This window comes from Podarcis vaucheri (genome assembly GCF_965113315.1).
Source record: "Podarcis vaucheri genome assembly, chromosome: 7".
Lineage (NCBI taxonomy): Eukaryota > Metazoa > Chordata > Lepidosauria > Squamata > Lacertidae > Podarcis > Podarcis vaucheri.
Window position 1 is genome coordinate 34,345,228 of NC_138765.1, and position 17,545 is coordinate 34,362,772.

General features: G+C 43.1%; 1 protein-coding gene across 3 annotated transcripts in view; it reads left to right on the plus strand.

Annotated features, from left to right (window-relative positions):
• Window positions 1-203: 203 nt before the first annotated feature.
• NFYC (nuclear transcription factor Y subunit gamma) overlaps window positions 204-17,545 on the plus strand; it is a 54,153-nt gene continuing 36,811 nt past the window's right edge. The window contains exons 1-2 of one of the 3 annotated variants that reach the window (XM_082233217.1): window positions 206-355; window positions 1,799-1,864. In XM_082233217.1, the coding sequence (XP_082089343.1) occupies window positions 1,852-1,864 (13 nt within the window). In that variant the 5' untranslated portion in view covers window positions 206-355; window positions 1,799-1,851. Of the gene's footprint in view, window positions 356-1,798; window positions 1,865-12,069; window positions 12,312-17,545 lie in introns of those variants that run through there. The other 2 variants (XM_082233218.1, XM_082233219.1) reach the window with 2 other exon arrangements.

The following is a 17,545-nucleotide window of genomic DNA, read 5'->3' on the forward strand; positions in this document are numbered from 1 at the left end:
GAACAAAAACTACAACTCCCAGGCTCCCACGCGGAAAGAACGCGCGTCGCTCGCGTATGGCAAAAAAAATCTCGCGATACCGAACGACTACGAGGAACGTGGAGGGGGGGAAAGAAATTTGCGCCTGCGCAGTAAGTGGACGAAGTAACAAACGTAGAGAAGGGGCGGGGCTCACCCTCCTCAGTCCCAGCCCCGCCGCCATCTTGTTTCACCGCCACTTTGCGCTCGCTCCGTCCGTCACATCCCCGCCCCCCCTTCCTCGTTGCGTCCGGGAGTGCGCGGGCTGCGGTTGACGCACTAGCACTCGCACCCGCCACCGGAGCGCAGCGGAAACCACGGACTCTTGATTAGCTTGGTGAGTCTGGGATGGATCTTTTTTGTTTGTTGGTTGGTGGGGGGGTAGATCTCGTAGAGAGGAGTAGCAGCAGTTGGACTCTGTTTTTCCCCTCCCCCTCTCTCGGTGCCGCCATTCCCTCCCTCCCCGCTTGTGATTGGTTGGATGGGCCGTCCGGTGTTGTCTCTGATTGGCTGGCAGCGGGGTTAGGCGGCCGCCCGGAACTCCAGCTCGGCGATTGGGTGAATGCCGCCAGCGGACCGTGGAGAGAGCAGGATGCAACGGAAATCGCATGTTTTTCCCGCCCCCGCCCCTTTCTGATGCCCTTAAGCGCCCAACGGTATTGGGGCGGGGCTGAGAGCGAGCGCGTGCGTCTGAAAGGGAATGCTTGGAAGTTTATGGAAGTCACCAGGATAGAGGGTGGGAGAGAGCGGGAGAAGTTGTCGGAGTGGGGCCGAGGGCAAGGTGATCAGAGAAGTGATCTGGGGGGTTCAGGCTTTGGGGTTTCAGTAGACCTTGAGGCATCAACATCCTGTGCATGCTTAAGGTGGTTGGACAGAAGGAGCCAAGTGGGACTTCAGAGTAAGCATGTTATAGGGCTGCAGGACCTAGAATCCCGAGAAAGAGGCAGTGGGCACAGTAGTTAGAGTAGCTCACATCTGTCAGCCATGAAGCTCAGTGTGTGACCTTGAGCTATGTGTTCTCCTCTCAGCCTTACCTACCTCTTAGATCCAGTGTGGTATAGTGGGTAGATTATTAGACTAGAACCCTAATTCCTATGCAGCCATGAAGCTTGCTAGGTAGCTTTGGGCCACTCACTGTCTCTCAGTCTCACCTGCCTCACAGTGCTGTTGCTGGGATAAAATAGAGTGGGGGAGATCCATGTATGCTAATGTGAGCTAGGTGGAGGAAGGATGAGATATAAATTTACTAAAGAATAACCGAACCAGGTTGTTGTGAGGATGGGGAGGGGTAGTAAAGGGCCATGTATATTGCCCTGAGCTCATTGGAGGGCTATTGTAATATTTAAATAAAGAATGAAGCTGCCTCAGACATTGCATTCATCCTTTTCCATTCATCCAAGCCTTGACTTTGTTTTTGACCTGATTTTATTTAAAGCATCTTTATACCTTGCTATTCAGCTGAAAAGATTCCTAGATAGGCATACAGGCCAATAAGAAGCAATACAGGTTTATAATCTATAAAACATTAATGATGCACATGGAAAAGGGATTGAGGAGGAAAGGAAGAAAATAAGCAAACTCTGCATAGAAGCTTTTATTATATTTTAAGACCCAAGGAAGTTATGTTCAACTGCTTTTGTGATTTCCCTCCCTTTGCTGCTCTGATAGATTTTGTGACACTTCATTTTTTCATTTGTGTATTGCTTGTTTAACTTTGATAAAACATTTATTGTGCAGGCATATCTCATTTTATCGCACTTCACTTTATTGCACTTCACAGATACTGTTTCTTATGAGGATGCAGTTGCAGGCAGCTTTGCTGCTTCCAGGGGAATGAAGCCCTGTGGTGCATAATAATAAATTTTTATTATTATGCCACCCCTCTTTGGGCAACTTGAGTGAAGCTGGCTGGGGCTAGGGCAAGGTTTTTCCTCTCCTGCCCCTGCAGCCGGGGGGGGGGGAGGGGGAAGCTAGCTTAATAGACTCCAGAATAGTGTAAATATTACTTTTATATCACTGGGGAACAGAACCAAAAAGGGTGTGAATCACTCTATTGCAATATTTGCTTTACTGTGGTGGTCTGGAACTGAACCCGTAATATCTCCAAGGTACCCCTGTATACTTCCCAAGCTTCACCCAAACAACTTTCCTTGCTTCCTCATAACTTGATTTAATCCTCTTCTTGTAAGTGGCTTTGAATATGCTGTCTGATAAAAAGGCATAGAAATGGGAGCATATTTGCATGGGAGCAAGTAAAGGTATCTTAATAGGAACATATTGTACAACAGAGTTTTCCTAGCAAACCAGAGGTTAAACTAACCCCAGGAGGAGCTTGCAGCCGACAGTGTCACGACACAGTTTGGAAAGCTCTGCTGTAATGCATTGGAGGAGAGAGATGTAGGGGCAGTTGCAACTGCCTTGCAACATTCCACATTTTCGCCTTTAAGCTTTTAATCCAGTGTGACTATGAATATAGTCAGCTACGTTTAAATGTCATTTTTGAGTAAATGTCGTTTTGGAGGTTACTACTCCAGTGGACGCTCGGGTTGCGAACATGATCCATGTGGGAGGCACGTTCGCAACCCGCAGCACCACGTCTGCGCACGCGCGGGTTGCGATTCGGCACTTCTGCGCAAAGCGCGATTGCCGAAACCCGGAAGTAACCGTTCTGGTATTTCCGGGTTTCGGTGCATCCGTAACTCGGAAAAACGCAACCTGAAGCGTCTGTAACCCGAGGTATGACTGTACTTAGAGATATTAGCAAATAGGTGAAGCATTTGGCATGTTATAGCTGCCCTTGCGGCAAGTAACATGACACTGGGAATTGAAATACAGTGGTACTGCTGGTTGTGGATGGGATCCGATCTGGAGCTCTGGTCGGATCCTGAGGTTTCCGCAACCGGAGGGACTGCTTCTGTGCATGCATGCAGCATGGTAGAGTGGTTCTGCACATGCGTGCGCAGCGAAACACTTCCAGGTTTGCTGCTTTTGCAACCTGAAGTTTACGTTACCCGAGGGTAATGTAAGCCGAGATGCTAGTATACTATGTATAATTATTTGCCTTCCCTTAAAACCTGTATAATGGCCCTTTAATATTAAGTTCTTTATGAAGATGTTTTTGGGAAAGCATTTAATAATACCATTCATATAAAGTCTTTTGTACAATTAAAGTAAATAAGTAGGATAAATAGTGATAAATTACAACACTTCAGCTATAAACATGTAGAACTAAGTGGCTGTTTTCTAAAAACAGTACATGCACTATGTGGGAGAAAACACTAAACTTGAAACTCCAGATTTTATGTTAAGGGAAACATTACTACACCTTGAAGTATTCTGTCAAGCAAGTTTCCAGCTTGACTGCTATTATCTTCCTTTAATGTCCTGGCATTAACTAGGCAGCCCAGGGCTATATTTGACTCATAGTGACTTTGCTTGTGATTTCTGTGTCCTTGTCCTTCCCTACACAACACTGCTCTATTCTCAGCAGGTAGTATTGTCTAGTTAAAATGAGCATATGCTAGGAATGCAGGTGGGTGTAAATCAGGGGTTGGCAAAGTTTTTGTGGCTTGGGCCGGTTCATGGTCCCGCAGACGCCACAGTGGGCCGGAGTGCGCACGCATGCATGCACAAATGCTATTTCCATTGCGGAGGAAGCGTGCCCAGCTTCCCATTGGCTGCAGGAGCTTCCTGCAGCCAATGGGAGCCAGCCACTCTACTCCACGCCGGTTTAGCACGGCGCACAGGAGCCGAGCGAGCGGTGGGGGTCCATGGGCTGGTTAAACGACCCCCATGGGCCGCTTGTGGCCCATGGGCCTTAGGTTGCCGACACCCTGGTGTAAATTGAGGCAGTTCAGTTGCATTAGAGCCAATGGGAAGGGGACCTGTGTATGCTATGAACCTCTGAGCTGCAAGGCATTCTTGCAGCAATATTGCTGCATAAGCCCCATTGGATATGTTTTTGTTTCCAAATGCATTTTTTCCACACACACACACACACACACAGGAACCTCTGACCCATGTGCCAAATTTAGCTTGCTTAGACCTCCTCATTTGACCTACCAGGCAATTTCCCCCAAACTGGATCTTTCACAGTTGGCCCTTGTATCTCTCCCCATCTCCCAAGATTTGGCCTGCCAAGCCCAAAAGATTCCCCACCCCAGCAATATAAACTTACCTCATAAATCTCAGTGGACTCAATAAAACTTATTTTTTAATAGATAGACACAGGATTGAACTGTGAAATGGCCATAAACTGATTTCTCTGACACATCATTATTTCTCACACTAAGCTGATATTGAATCCTCTCAAATTTGTTTGAAAGAAATAACAAATTCCATCCTACCTATCTCTTTCCTTGTTTTCTATTCTAATTTCCATTTGAAGGTTGTGTTATACTGTGTAGTACACTTTGGTGCGCTATGGCGTGAATCCCCCTGAAATCAGTGGAACTGACTTACTAATAAGCATGCATATGATTTTTGCAGTTCATCCCATTCAATTTGCCTACTACTCTGATGCAGAGGTGGAGAACCTGTGGTCTTTCAGATAACTCACTGGTAGAGCCTTGCATACAAATGGTCCCTGATTCAGTCCCCAGAATCTTCAGATAGGGCTGGGACTGTTCCTCATTTGAAACCCAGAGAGCTGCTGCCAGTCAGATAATGAATGAATGAATGAATGAATGAATGAAATGGATTACTCGCCCTTCACCAGCATGTTCTGGGGTAGATTACAGCAGCTTGAAATTCAGTGTTAAAAACAGTTAAAACAAATCACAGGAAACACATATTGTCAATAGCCAGTGTAAAGATGTGCATCTTTAGCATTCATCAAAAGCTGTGTGGTGGGTTGGGAGATTCAGCTCTATGGGGATGGAGTTCCACATCTTAGGTGCTGCCACAGAAAATGCTGTTTCTCAGGCTGCCACCACCTGAAACTTCTGAGGGTGGCAGAGTTACCTTGGCTGCTCTTAATACATGAAAGGGTCTTTAGGGAAATACCTCTGATATTTGGGGCATCAGTTGTTTACAATTTTAAACAGTAGCATGAGCACCTTCAATTAGGCCCAGAAACAAACTGGCAGCCAGTATTTAGGTAATATGGACCTAGATGGAACAATATCTGACTCTGTATAGGGCAGCTACCTATGCTGGGTTGCAGTTCCTATTATCCCTGACATTGTCCATGTTGACAGTGGCTGATGGGAGTTGGAGTCCAACAACATCTGGGGGCCACCAGCTTCCTCACTCTAGCTCTAATGTAATCCAACACCATCATAGCTGTCTTAAGAGTTTATTGTACTGTTAGGCCATGCAAACAAACTATTGATTCTGGAGCAGGAAGAGAACATGCAATGTTTCATCTTATAAAAGCTCGTTTTCAACATCTGTCACAACCATGAACATTATCCATCTAAACAGTTTGACTAGCACAAGGACTTCCAGTGATGCAATAGAACTTTCCTTTCCCTGTGTACCTCCTGCGTGCCTGTAAATCTGCTCTGTAGGGTTGAAGGAACTCCTGGAACAGGTTTAGAGGAGAGGAAGCAGGCAGGAAAGTTCCATTATGCAATTAAAAGTTATTGTGCTAGCGAAGCTGTATAGTTGGATTCCATCCCATGTTTTTAATATCGGGATCATGGCCCTGTTTGACTCTTATTCTTTGTTGATAACAGTTTCTGCCTTGGAGGTATGGATTATGGGGTTTTTTTTTTGTTTTCTGTTTCCAAATCATCATGCAGTAGTGTCTTAGCCCTAAATTTTTGCCCCAGGTTGTTCAGAGTAATCTTCTTCTTCACCGTCTCTACTTGGTTTATTCTCCTGATCTTGTTGAACATCTCGGCATCAGTTTTTGAAGTATAGGCCTCAGAGGCCTCCTATTCTTGATCTTGGATTTTCTGTTGTAGGACTCCTTTTTCAGCTTCTGAGATTTCCAGATTGTCTTTGGAGATCTTTATTACTTCACTATATTGATTTATTTTCAGCCTCAGCCTGCCTCAAATTATTTCTCCTGCAGGAACTTCTGATTTTCTTGGTCATATGATTGTCTTGCCTCAAGATGTCATAATAGTGGCTCTCTGTTCTTCTTCTTTTCTTGTGGCAATGTCAGCTACATATCTGGATGCCCTGCTTTGAAAGGAATTTCATACAGTTATTGGGCTAATACTTTGTGCTGGATGTGCTTCACACTATGAGGCAAGGATCAAAACCAGAGTCAAACACAGTGATGCTTTCTAATGGCCCTGGAGGTCCATTCTCCTCCAAAGTGGATCTTTTGGGCAACAGTGTTCGAAACTCCCATTGTTCTAGGTGCATTTGGCAACAGGGAATTTCATTAGCTCAAGCAATTTCTGAGCTCTGGGTGCAGTACTGCACCTAAAATTTCAGTGGGGAGGAAAGGAGGACCTTTTTCTGCCTCCCCAATTCCAGCTACTCTCTGAAGACTGGCGAAGAGACCCTCTTAAGATTATTAGGGAGGTGGGCAGGGGAAGGACTAGATCATGTGCAAAATGAACATAATATTTTAGCTGCAGTTCATTCATTTTTAGCCTTGTGTTCTTTCTTTTTTTAAAGCGTGTCTAGACATTCTGTTGTTGCACCCATAATCTAGATTTAAGGTGCCATTTAGCTCCTAGCTTTCATATCTCGGTTTCTAACACTGGTGGGCAGACTTGGCCTGAAGCTATCCCTCTTTCATAACTAGGGTTTGCTTTTTCTACTAAACCCATATTTCCTATTGGTTACTCTGCTTTTTCTGTCAGTCCCTGTAGAGGTTCCACTTGGAGAGTATGTGTGTGTGCCTTGCTCTCCTCCAAAACGTGCCTTATTTCCTCTGAGTTTTTTGTTCCCTTTTGGTCTTTTTCTTTACTGTTTCTTACACTCTGACCTTCCCCACTCCCCTTTCTTCTCCTGATTTGGTCCGTTTTTCTTCTCTAGAAATTAGGGGCAAGTTTGCTTCTCCACTGCAGTCTAAAGCTCCTGCTTTGCCTCTTGTTTCTCTTGAGCAAGCCACACAATTTAGTTAGATGTGAGTTGTGAAAGCAGTAGAAGTAAATAATACTTCATAGCAGCCACCTATGCTTAAAGGTATGCTACCTTTGAACATGGGGAAGGGCCATAGCTCAGTGGGAGAGCATCTACCATGCATATACAGAATGTCCTGGGCTTGATCCCTGGCATCTCCGAGAAGAGTTGGGAATGTCCTCTGTCTGTAACTCTGGAGAGCTGCTGCCAGTCAAGATAATACTAAGCTGAAAGGGCCAGTGGTCTGACCCTGTGTAAGGTACCTTCTTAGGTTCTTATTGCCGGAGCAATTTCAGTGGTTATTGCCAATGATTTTAATCTGTACTTTGGACCCATGAACAGAAGTTTAAAAAGTTTATTCTTCCTTCCCTGCTCCTATTATCAACATAACATCACAGTGTTTCACAGAGAGTTATGAGCCTTAAATATCCTTTTTATCTGTAAACAGTGTGATAATGCACAGTAGCCAGCATGGTTTTTATCTGTGCAAGCAGCCACTTTGTGCGAGTTATTTCCATATGTGCACTTTTTCCACTAAAGCAGCGGACTTTCCCCCACTAACGCAGGTATATCGTTGAAATGAAAGGCGACGTACAAATTATTTTAATCAAGTAAATGAAAAGCTACAAATAAACAAATCTACGTGTTTGCATTCCACTCAAAGAACCAATGTTGGCCAAGGGTCCATTCTGTGTATCTTCACCAACCACACAAGTTCACTAATAATAGTAAGGCATTGCCTGCTTGGACAGCTTAGCCATACATTCCCTCCCTCCTAACCCTTGGATGTTGCAAGGTAATATGGCTATATCATTGTTACATTTCCTCCCACCCTTCTGCTATAAAACATAAAATACTATGCAGTATGGAATATAAAATACTGATGGCTTGTGTCTCCCTGTGCTCTTGAGGGAACTGCATTAATAATGACACTGCTCTTTCCAATCTACACGGTTTATATAGCTGCCCTAAGAGGAAAACAATATTTTGTTTACTTGTAAATTAACATAATGTAGTGATCAGATGGGCAACTTTGTTTAGGAAATATATGAAGAATCATTGGCTTCCTTTTCTGATTTAAATCAGTCCATTCTGGTGGAGGGTTATGCCAATTATTAGGATTAACAGGTGTGATAAAGTACCTCCCTACTCTTCATAAACTTCCTTCCATGTATAGCTTCCTACTAAACCAGGCATAGGCAAACTCCGTTCCTCCAGATGTTTGGGGCTACAATTCCCATCACCCCTAGCTAACAGGACCAGTGGTCAGGGATGATGGGATCTGTAGTCCCCAAACATCTGGAGGGCCGGAGTTTGCCTATGCCTGTACTAAACCTTATGTGCCACAGTTCTACTCCCTCTTTTCCTTTTTTAGGCTGGAACTCTCTGCTTCCAAGAAACTTCTTTTTCTCAACACCCTTGTCAGGGATGGGAAATGTTCTTCCTGTCTGAATGGTGAGGAGCCCCTATTCTTTTCTAACATTTTATATTTCAAGTTGAAAACATCCACTTTAAAAAACAACTTGGAAACTAGCTTCTTAAGAAAAATGAGCATTGTTCACATAAGCAAACAGAGCAAAGACAAAATCGCATTGTCAGACTGTTTAGTACCCTTATTATGAACAGGAGAATGTACTTTTTCAGGCTTCCATTGAGTTTTTGTTTTGATCTGGCTGACTTCCGAGCTGCAACTTGGTTCTGAGGAATTGCACAAGATCATTTAAAAATTATGCTTCTATACATGTTCCTTCTAGCTGTGAAGATTTGTGCATGTTGGTAGCTGCACTGACAGGAATATAGTAGCAGGTAGATTGATTTAAACCAAGAGGATTTAAATTGATGATTTATTGTACTAATGTCAGGGTGCTAGTTATGCTGCATAAAGCCTTAAAACAGCTTGGGACCAGAATGCCTTAAAGGCCACCTCACCTGCTTGACCCCCCTATGCAGGGATGTTTGGACTTTCTGAGTCTGGCAATGGGCCGTCAGAGGTTTGGAGTTGTTGGGACTTCCAATTTTGGAGGGAATTTGAAACATGTTTTAAAATACTACATGGAGTCTAGTCTGGACTATGGGAAAGGGGCTGATTTGTTGAAAAGGGTCAAAAACACTACCAAGCTGGAGTTCCCACGAGTGAAAGGAAAATATGAAGAAGAGCTGCAGAAGGGACATGGAAGAGATTTGAAGGCCTCGGACATAAGATCACCAGGTTAATGTGCCAGACTAATGGGATAAAAAGGACTGACAATCCCGGGACCGGGGGGAGGGGATGCTGGAAGAAGATTGGATTCCCCCCCCCTCTTTTTTATCATTAGAAATGTTTTATGAACGTTGGAAAAATGTTGAAATGAAACTACTTGCCTCTTGTAAAAATGTTTAAAGAATTAGGTAAAAGTAATGGTTATGAGAAGCTGGTAAAAATAAGATTTAAGTTTTAAGTTTTAAGGTTTTATATAAGATAAGATGAAAATAGAGTAAGGTAATGTAATGACAGAATATTATGAATTATGGAAAGGATTTGCTGTGACAATTATTAATCAAGATACAAGAGATGGGAGGAGGAGGAGCTCATGGAAAGAAGGTAATGAAAGTGGAGAATCTGAAAATGGCACCTGGCACCCAACTTTTACAAATATCACTGAAGGAACCCTTGTGCCAGGTTTGGTGACGTAATCTCAAGAGATGGCCAAACCTATGCCAAAAAAATAGGCAAAGTCATGCCAAAATGATGTTTTGGTCTGCCATCTTAATTCAAAATGGTGCCTGGCATCAACTAAGTCTTCCACCCTTACCTTGGGAACCCTTGTGCCAACTTTGGCAATGATATCTCAAGAAGTGCCAAACTCAGAGAACAGACAGATAGGCCAAACTGTTTCCAAAAGATATAGAAGATTATTTTATTTTTCAATGTTGTTGTTTTTTAAACCCATTCACATTTGTGTTTGGGGCCTGGGGCTGCTTGGCATTTTGTATATCAGATTGTGTAAATGCCTCAAGTTCATATCTAGAGTGACATATCTAGATTGGCAGAAGAGAATGGAACAGCAAAGATTCTCTTCTGCCAATCCATTCATGGCTGCTGCTTCTCCCACCACCCCTTTTATTAAAGAGATATTAGAAGCAAAAGAATTCAGCCTTTCATATATGCACAGAATAATTGGCTTGCAAGCACAACAGGTTGTGCACATTTGCCTGTGAGTTGGGATGGCATTATTATATTGCTATATTGTATTACAAGGAATCATTTACTCTTCCCAAAGACCAGTTGCAAGGCTTGCCTAACATATGCAGTGTGTTCTCCCTATCCAAGAGCTTGGACTTTGGGGAAGAAGGGATTTGTGCAATGCAAGCACCATAGCACTTCTGCTTTTGCCTCTGGATTGAAAACTGATGTCCACAGTTAATTTGGTACTTGGTCACAGTTCCAGGTCCGCAAAACAGAAGTAAGGTTTGCCTGTTAGGTTGGCCACTTTCCACGTACATTTGTTCAGTGAAATACTGTGTTTTATTACAATTCAGGTAAAGCATTGTAATGTTGCAAGAGATTATGGTGGTGTTGGTCTTAACATTGTTTAGTTTAGTTACTCTAATGCAGGCATAGGCAAACTTCAGATGTTTTGGGACTACAACTCCCATCATCCCTGACCACTGGTCATGTTAGCTAGGGATGATGGGAGTTGTAGTCGCAAAACATCTGGAGGAAAGAGTTTGCATATGCCTGCTCTAATGTCATGGTGGTTGTGGAGGAAGCACAGCTTTGTTGCCATGGTCTGAGCTACTCAGAGATCAAGGGAGGCAGGAGAAGGACATGAAAAAAAGAGAGAAAGAGGGAAAACTTAGGAAAACAGGCCTGAAAGGGCAGCAGCCTAAGACAAGTAGGCAGTATTAGGAAAGGAGGGTTTTGGTTAGAGAGAGGGAGTGGTGCCAGGGAGAAGAAGGAACCTAGGAAGAGAGAGGCGCTGCGGGTCATTCAGTAGATAGACAAATGCATCTGACAAAGTAGGCTTTAGTCCATGACAGCTTATGCTGTGTTAGGGAAGGTGCCACAAGGTTCTTATGCAGTATCTGAATGTTCTCATGAAAAGCGTGCAGGTGTAGGTGCATAAAATGATTTCACCTGCCTTTTGAATTATTATCTTTGGCAGTTGCAGGAAGCTGAGCTCAGTTGCGGGCATGGAAACCTGCCGCATTTCTGGCAATTGATGTGTAACTGCTGATGTGTGGGAAGCGTTTGTGATGACTGTGTGCAGTAAGGGAATCCCTTGATGAGCAGCTAGTTTTGCCAGAAGACCACTTTACCAAGAGGGGTGGGGTGGGAAGAGAACCAGCGCTCCTAAACCTCAAGTCTGCTGATGAGTCCTGCTGCCATAAGGGTGCCTGTGTACTCTAATAATGATATGTGCCCACTGTTTCTCTTCTCCCCTTTACTTCTGAGCAACCCCAGGTGCTTGCTGTTGCTCTGTATTTCAATGCCTGTGAAGCTATACTGTATATGGACAGCCTCTGGGGCCAATAGGCATGCTGTGAAAATTACAGCTTTTTTAAAAATGATTTTTTTTAATTACCAGTTTTTTAAAAAAATCCTATGATTAGCAGAGCCAAGTTTTTATTAATATAATGTGAAGGAAAGGGCCAGAAATGTAGATGTTACTGTGCTGGGTACAGACAAAAAGGGGGTGGGGGAGGCTTGCCTTTCTTTTTCACGATTTCCTATTCTCATTGCTAAAAGTGTGTCTTTGCCAGAAATTCCTTTTATGTAAGTTGTTTCTAGCTTGAAGTCTCTGTGTCTGACCCCTGTTCTGCATCTCAAGGTAACTTTAAAACAGGAAGTGTACAAAGGAGGTTAGTGATGACTGAAGCAGCCAATCCAGCCTCTGTGATCTTCCTAGATAAAGGGGCTTAGCCAATGAGATGCAGGCGGAGGCGAGGTTTGGTGTCAAATAGCATGCTAGATTGAATGTCTTTGACTGTTAAAGTGGAAGGAGGCTGCACAGTGTTTCATTGGAGTCTCTGGGAGTTTTTCACTGAGGCAGGGGTCAGCTGAAAGACAAAGAAAAATGGCGAATAGTTTGTTGGGAGGGCAGCTGTTCAGTTTTGTACCACAGTGGACACTCCAGAGACCTTTTCCTGCATCTCCTGCTGCCTTTGTTTCCTCTTCCTCCACCTCTGGTTTTGTGTGTGTTTGTGTGGAGAAGGGCTAGGAATGACTTAATTAGCTCTGTCAGAGGAAGCACAATTAACTGCACATAAAATAAACGCAATCCCTGGTAAGTTTTTTAAATTGTTTTTGTTTTGTTTTCTATGTAGCGATCCTAGCTGTAACCAAGAATCCAAGAGTGCAGATAAGTTGAAACTGTCTCAGAAAATGGCCCCTTTGCATTCCTTGCATACCTTACGGAGGAGTACCTACCTTGCTTACCTTGCTCTCCTTGACTTGTGCATGCCCTTTAGCTGGCTCCCCATCCTCCCCCCTACCCCCCCGCTTGCCCCCACTTCTGTAGCTGTAAAAGGAGATGTGTGAGGAAAGAGATTAATTTGTGCAGAGATGCCTAATCTTTTGTGCAAGATCTGGGTTGAAAACCTGGAACTCTTTCTCTCCCCCCCCCTTTCCCCTTCTGATAATTTGTCTTTGTTCAAATGCACTGAAGCTTTCATAGAAGGAGAAAAACATAAGGGAGTTGTTCTTCAAATGCCCTTTTGATTTTGGGAAATACAAAGAACATTGGCAACACATTTGGAGGAGTGGGGGTGTAGGGAGGAGAGTTAGCATTAACCTGCTCCCTTGCTATATACCATTCAGTCTTTAGTAGCTGAGGCCTTAAACTGATACATTACTCTGTACATATTAGCGTTAATGTAGGTGCCATGCATTTGTAAATCTTGGCAACATTTTTTCACCTGTCATCTCCCCCCCCTGCCCCCCAGTGTTTATAAAGCTTCAGCGAGGGGGGTGTATTACTTGCTTAAATCACCATCGTTCTGAACGGCAGCTGTCATTCTGTATTGTATTGCATGTATCATAAAGTCAGTTTCCATGTGCTGTGATCTGAAAACCTTTGCAGCAACCACATTTTGTTGATGTGGGAAAGTAAAGGGGACAGAGAAGGGTTTAATCTCTTGCCCTTGTAGTTTCTGCCTCTTATCTAGGTTAAGTGAGACAAGTTTTTCCTTTGGTCACAGGCTACTAAAGACTTTGCTGTGGGTACCAAAAGACTTGCATCTCTTTTGCAGACTTCTGCTTTCTTTTGACAAGTATTAGAAGGCTTTTGCTTTTCTTCTTAGTTGTAAGTAGATGATGAAGGTCACTGGGGTGTTCCTACCACTGAGATCAGTCATCCTTTACTGGAAGAAGGGGAACAAGTGCACTCTGGAATGGGTTACCTGTTTGCATTGAGTAAAGACTGACACTCATGGCTTTTTTATTTTTTACATTTCTCCCTCCTCGTAGTTGGAATGGTGTTGCAGTAAAAGTTGCTGGAGCAAGGCCTTCCTTTGCTAACAAGAGTGACCTTGAAGCACTGCTTCTCTGAGTTTTAACGATTGAAGGACAAAGTTTGTTTATGCTGTTCTTAGCTATCAAGAAGCATCTGGATTAGGAGGAGGCTGAAGAGTTATTTGTAATACCTGAGCAAAACCATACTTGGTATAAGTAAGTGGAAGACTGAAACTGAAGCCATTTAAACAAAAATCCTTGAAATTGTTCTCCCTCCCCCCCTTTGCCTCAGTTCCAAAGTTTCCAAGGGATTGTGATATTTAAGAAGATAAGGAATGTTGTTTTCTGTCCTTATATCCTGCCTAACCTTTCTCCACTGGCTTTGGAAGTTAAATTTTGAGCGTTCAAAGCAGGTTGCCCCCCCCCCAATGTAATGGGGTGATGAGCAGGGGCACAACTTAATTTTGCATCAACATTAAACATAGTGTTAACATAAGAGTGTCTCTTGGAAATAAACTTTACCAAGTGTCAGTTTCTAAGGATGGATTTTACACCACCCTTCAAGAATCAGCTGTTCATGACTGAGGGTGGCAAGCATCCAGCCACCCATTAGCCTTGTTGGCTCAAAATTGGCCCTGGTGTCTTGAGTTGCTGAAGGGGACAGGAAGCTTGTTTCTCCTCCTCCACTGCCCTGACCCCATGTATGCTGCTGGCATGTGTGTGTGTGTGTTTGTGTGTGTGAGGGAGAGAGAGATTGTGAGATTGCTGCTGTCTCCAGCTACCTCTAACTTCATTTGTCCCCATTTGCAAGCAGCAACCCCTTGCTGGACATAGATCTCCCAAACAGATGCTCTGGTTGCCCAGTAGCAGCTCTCACTTAACTGCAAAAGCAAGATATCCCATTTCATGGATGTCCTCAGGTCTCCCATCCCCCCCCTCCCCAGCTGGCACAGAAGTTTTGCAAATGTCTATGCATCCTTGTTTCTGCTGTAGTTAAGAACTTAGGGCACATTCCTGAAATGAATAGCAACATCAGTGGAGCTTGTACAGTAGAGCTTCCTTGTGGACTGTGCCACTGACATATTCTGTGTACATTGCTACACTTATTTCTTCCAACTAGCTTCTGTATTGCCCCAGTATTAGCTCCTCATGGAAGGGACTGATAAGATTCAAGCCAAGCCTATTGGTCACCACCATCCTTAAATGCATAGACTCTGCTTTGCACATATAAAGGTGTGTTAGGAAACTGCAGAACTGGCCTTTTTATGAATCATAAACCAGGCATTGTTTTGCTTTTATCCTAGCACCCCAGTTTCTCAAGATTGACCCTGTTTTCGCTAAAGCTTGCAGTTCTGTGTCCTAGATAAAATGAAAGCATGCCTCCTGTCCCTTCAAGTCATTGAACCCACTGGCAAATAGAGGATAGCAGTAGATCTCCATGTAAAGGATTGATGATGTCACTCAAAATGTGATTGCCATTTTAGTGACATTAACAAGAGTATTGCTCTGTTCAGGCTTATTCAGGGCCTTGACTGAGGTCTTCACTTCTGTTTGACAAAATTTAGGTTGTCATTAGGTTGTTGTAGAGGATTTGGAGAAGATGAGGTTATTGAAGTGCATTTTTGAGGGAAGTCTGAAGGAAGTAGGAGTCTTGACTATGAGGAGGACATGTTTAGAGAAAGGCTACATGGAAAAGAATGATGGATCATCAGAACTGTTTACCATGGTTTTTAGGCTGCTTGATGCTTTTCAGACATGCATTCTACGGAACCTTGGGGATCCTTGCATCTTTTTAGGTGTTCTATAATGAGATGACTAATAATGGTGGACAAGCTCATTTTCAGGGTATCTTGCTCACTACTGCCATTTTCCTCCCTCAGTGGTTTGTGCTAACCATAGTTTAGAACCCAAGCCATGGTTTGAGCTTCCCCAAAGCACTAGGCAAACCTCTCTTAAAGGTGCCTGTCTGCTTTCATTTCCCATGCACTCAGCTTTTTTCGATGGTGTAGTAACCTCTGATAGGTGTTCTATTACCTCCAATATGGTTTGTTTATGTATGCTAACACATAGTTGGCATAGACCATGTTTTGTAAATGCACTTCAGGCTATGGTTTCTGATAAATAGCTTATGGAACATTTATGTGTGGGCATTGTCAGGTGTTATAATATCAATAACGTCTTGTATCTCTTCAACCTTGTGGAAGCATTTGGAAGCATGCATACTAAATAGTTGCTATAACTATTAAACATACTTGTTTGCAGCTATATAGAGCCTTCAGTGTAGCAGCATTTTAGAATGCCTTTCATCATTCAACTTATGTGCCTTTTATACTTCAGAATTACTGCTGCTTAGAGCTAAGGAACATATTTCTGTTGACTTTCTTTGTAAGGATGCTAAGCAAGATCACTTACATGAAGGCTGAGGCTGCAATTCCATGCCCATTTTTTCGACTAAGTCCTGTTTGAATACAGTGGTACTTCTTTCAAGTAAGCATTCATAAGATTGAGTTGTAACTGTTCCAAAAGTACAGACTAGGAGTTACCAGGCAAAAAAAGAATCCCCACGTGATGCAAACTTTTAATGTCCATGCTTTTGCTTAGTAGAATCAGTGTTAGAAACTTAGATATATAAGCTAGGTGCCAAATGGCTCCTTAAACCAGGGTTATAGTCGCCAAAATGGAATGTCTAGTTGCCATTTTGGGGCCCAACAGCTCGAAAGCCGTATTTTTCAATACAACCTTTTGGTTCCTGAAATTCATTCTGATTGTGCAGTTAAATATAGCAGGTTGAATTCTACGGGATGTGTTGCTAATGTGTGAAAACAGTCAAGATCCAAGGATCCCCAGACATGCACCTCCAGACGGTGGAGATGTAAGGCACCATACTGGTGCCCAGGCATCTTCTCTTGGTCACAAGTGGTCAATAGCCAGGTGCTAAATTTCAATTTTCAATTTCAAACGCTGAGTAGAGTCATAAGCATTTATGGAGAACTATACATGTTGCACAGTTCAAGTTGTTGGATGTGCAATTCCTGGTTGCTAGTCCTTCAGTCCAGTAGGAAATCCACATGTACGGTATATAGCATTTGTTATAACTGCATGTTATAATAATTAACCTAAGTAGTTAGATATCCTCTCCAGTAATTCTCGTTTACATAGAAAAAACAAATTTTAACACAATGTTTGATAGGTGGAAATGAATCAATTTTAAGACTGTGACTGTGTTCACATGATCATGTCCTGGTTTATTATTATTTAGTATGCAGTTCCGTTGCTCCTCCCTTTGCATAGGTGGCAAAACAAACCAGGAAGCTGCACGTAGCCTTAGTTTCCCATTACAATACATACAAATGGAAATTGTGTTTAATGGCTTCCAGCCAATTCTAAACACACCCTATAACAATTTGTATTAAACTGATACCCCACACCCTGCAGATTAAATGTTTTGTATGTCACTTTGAGAGAATCTTATAGATAAATTAAATAGAAAATTGACAACTAATCTATGATCTGGAAATATTGTACATATAGCAGACTCTCACTAGCAGTGTAATGTTTGAGACATAGGTACGCATATACATATGTATTTAATACCCTGATTTCCATTATCCTTGTGTCTGTGTGTTTGGATGGAGGAGGATTGCAGAACTTGGGCATTACACACAATGCTGTAAGTTCAAGAGGACTACGGTAGTGGTAGGAGGTGGTGCACATAGAATCTGACACCCGAAAACACACATACCCACTCACCCACCCACAGAGTACTCCCAGATTGCAAATGTGCAATTTGGCCATAAAAGGAAGGGATGAATTATAAGGAATAATAATTGGCCAGTGTTCGAAACTTGTATTGTTCTAGGCACATTTTGCGACAGGGAATTTCATTAGTGTGAGCAGTTTCTGAGCTCAGGGTGCAGTATTGCGCGTAAGATTTCTGTTTAAAACTGCAGAGTGGAAGGAAAAGGGAATCTTTTCTGCCTCCCCACCCCAGCTACTCTCTGAAGACTGGAGAAGAGACCCTCTTAAGAGTATTGGGGGGTGGGGAGGGAAAAGACTGGGCTATGTGGA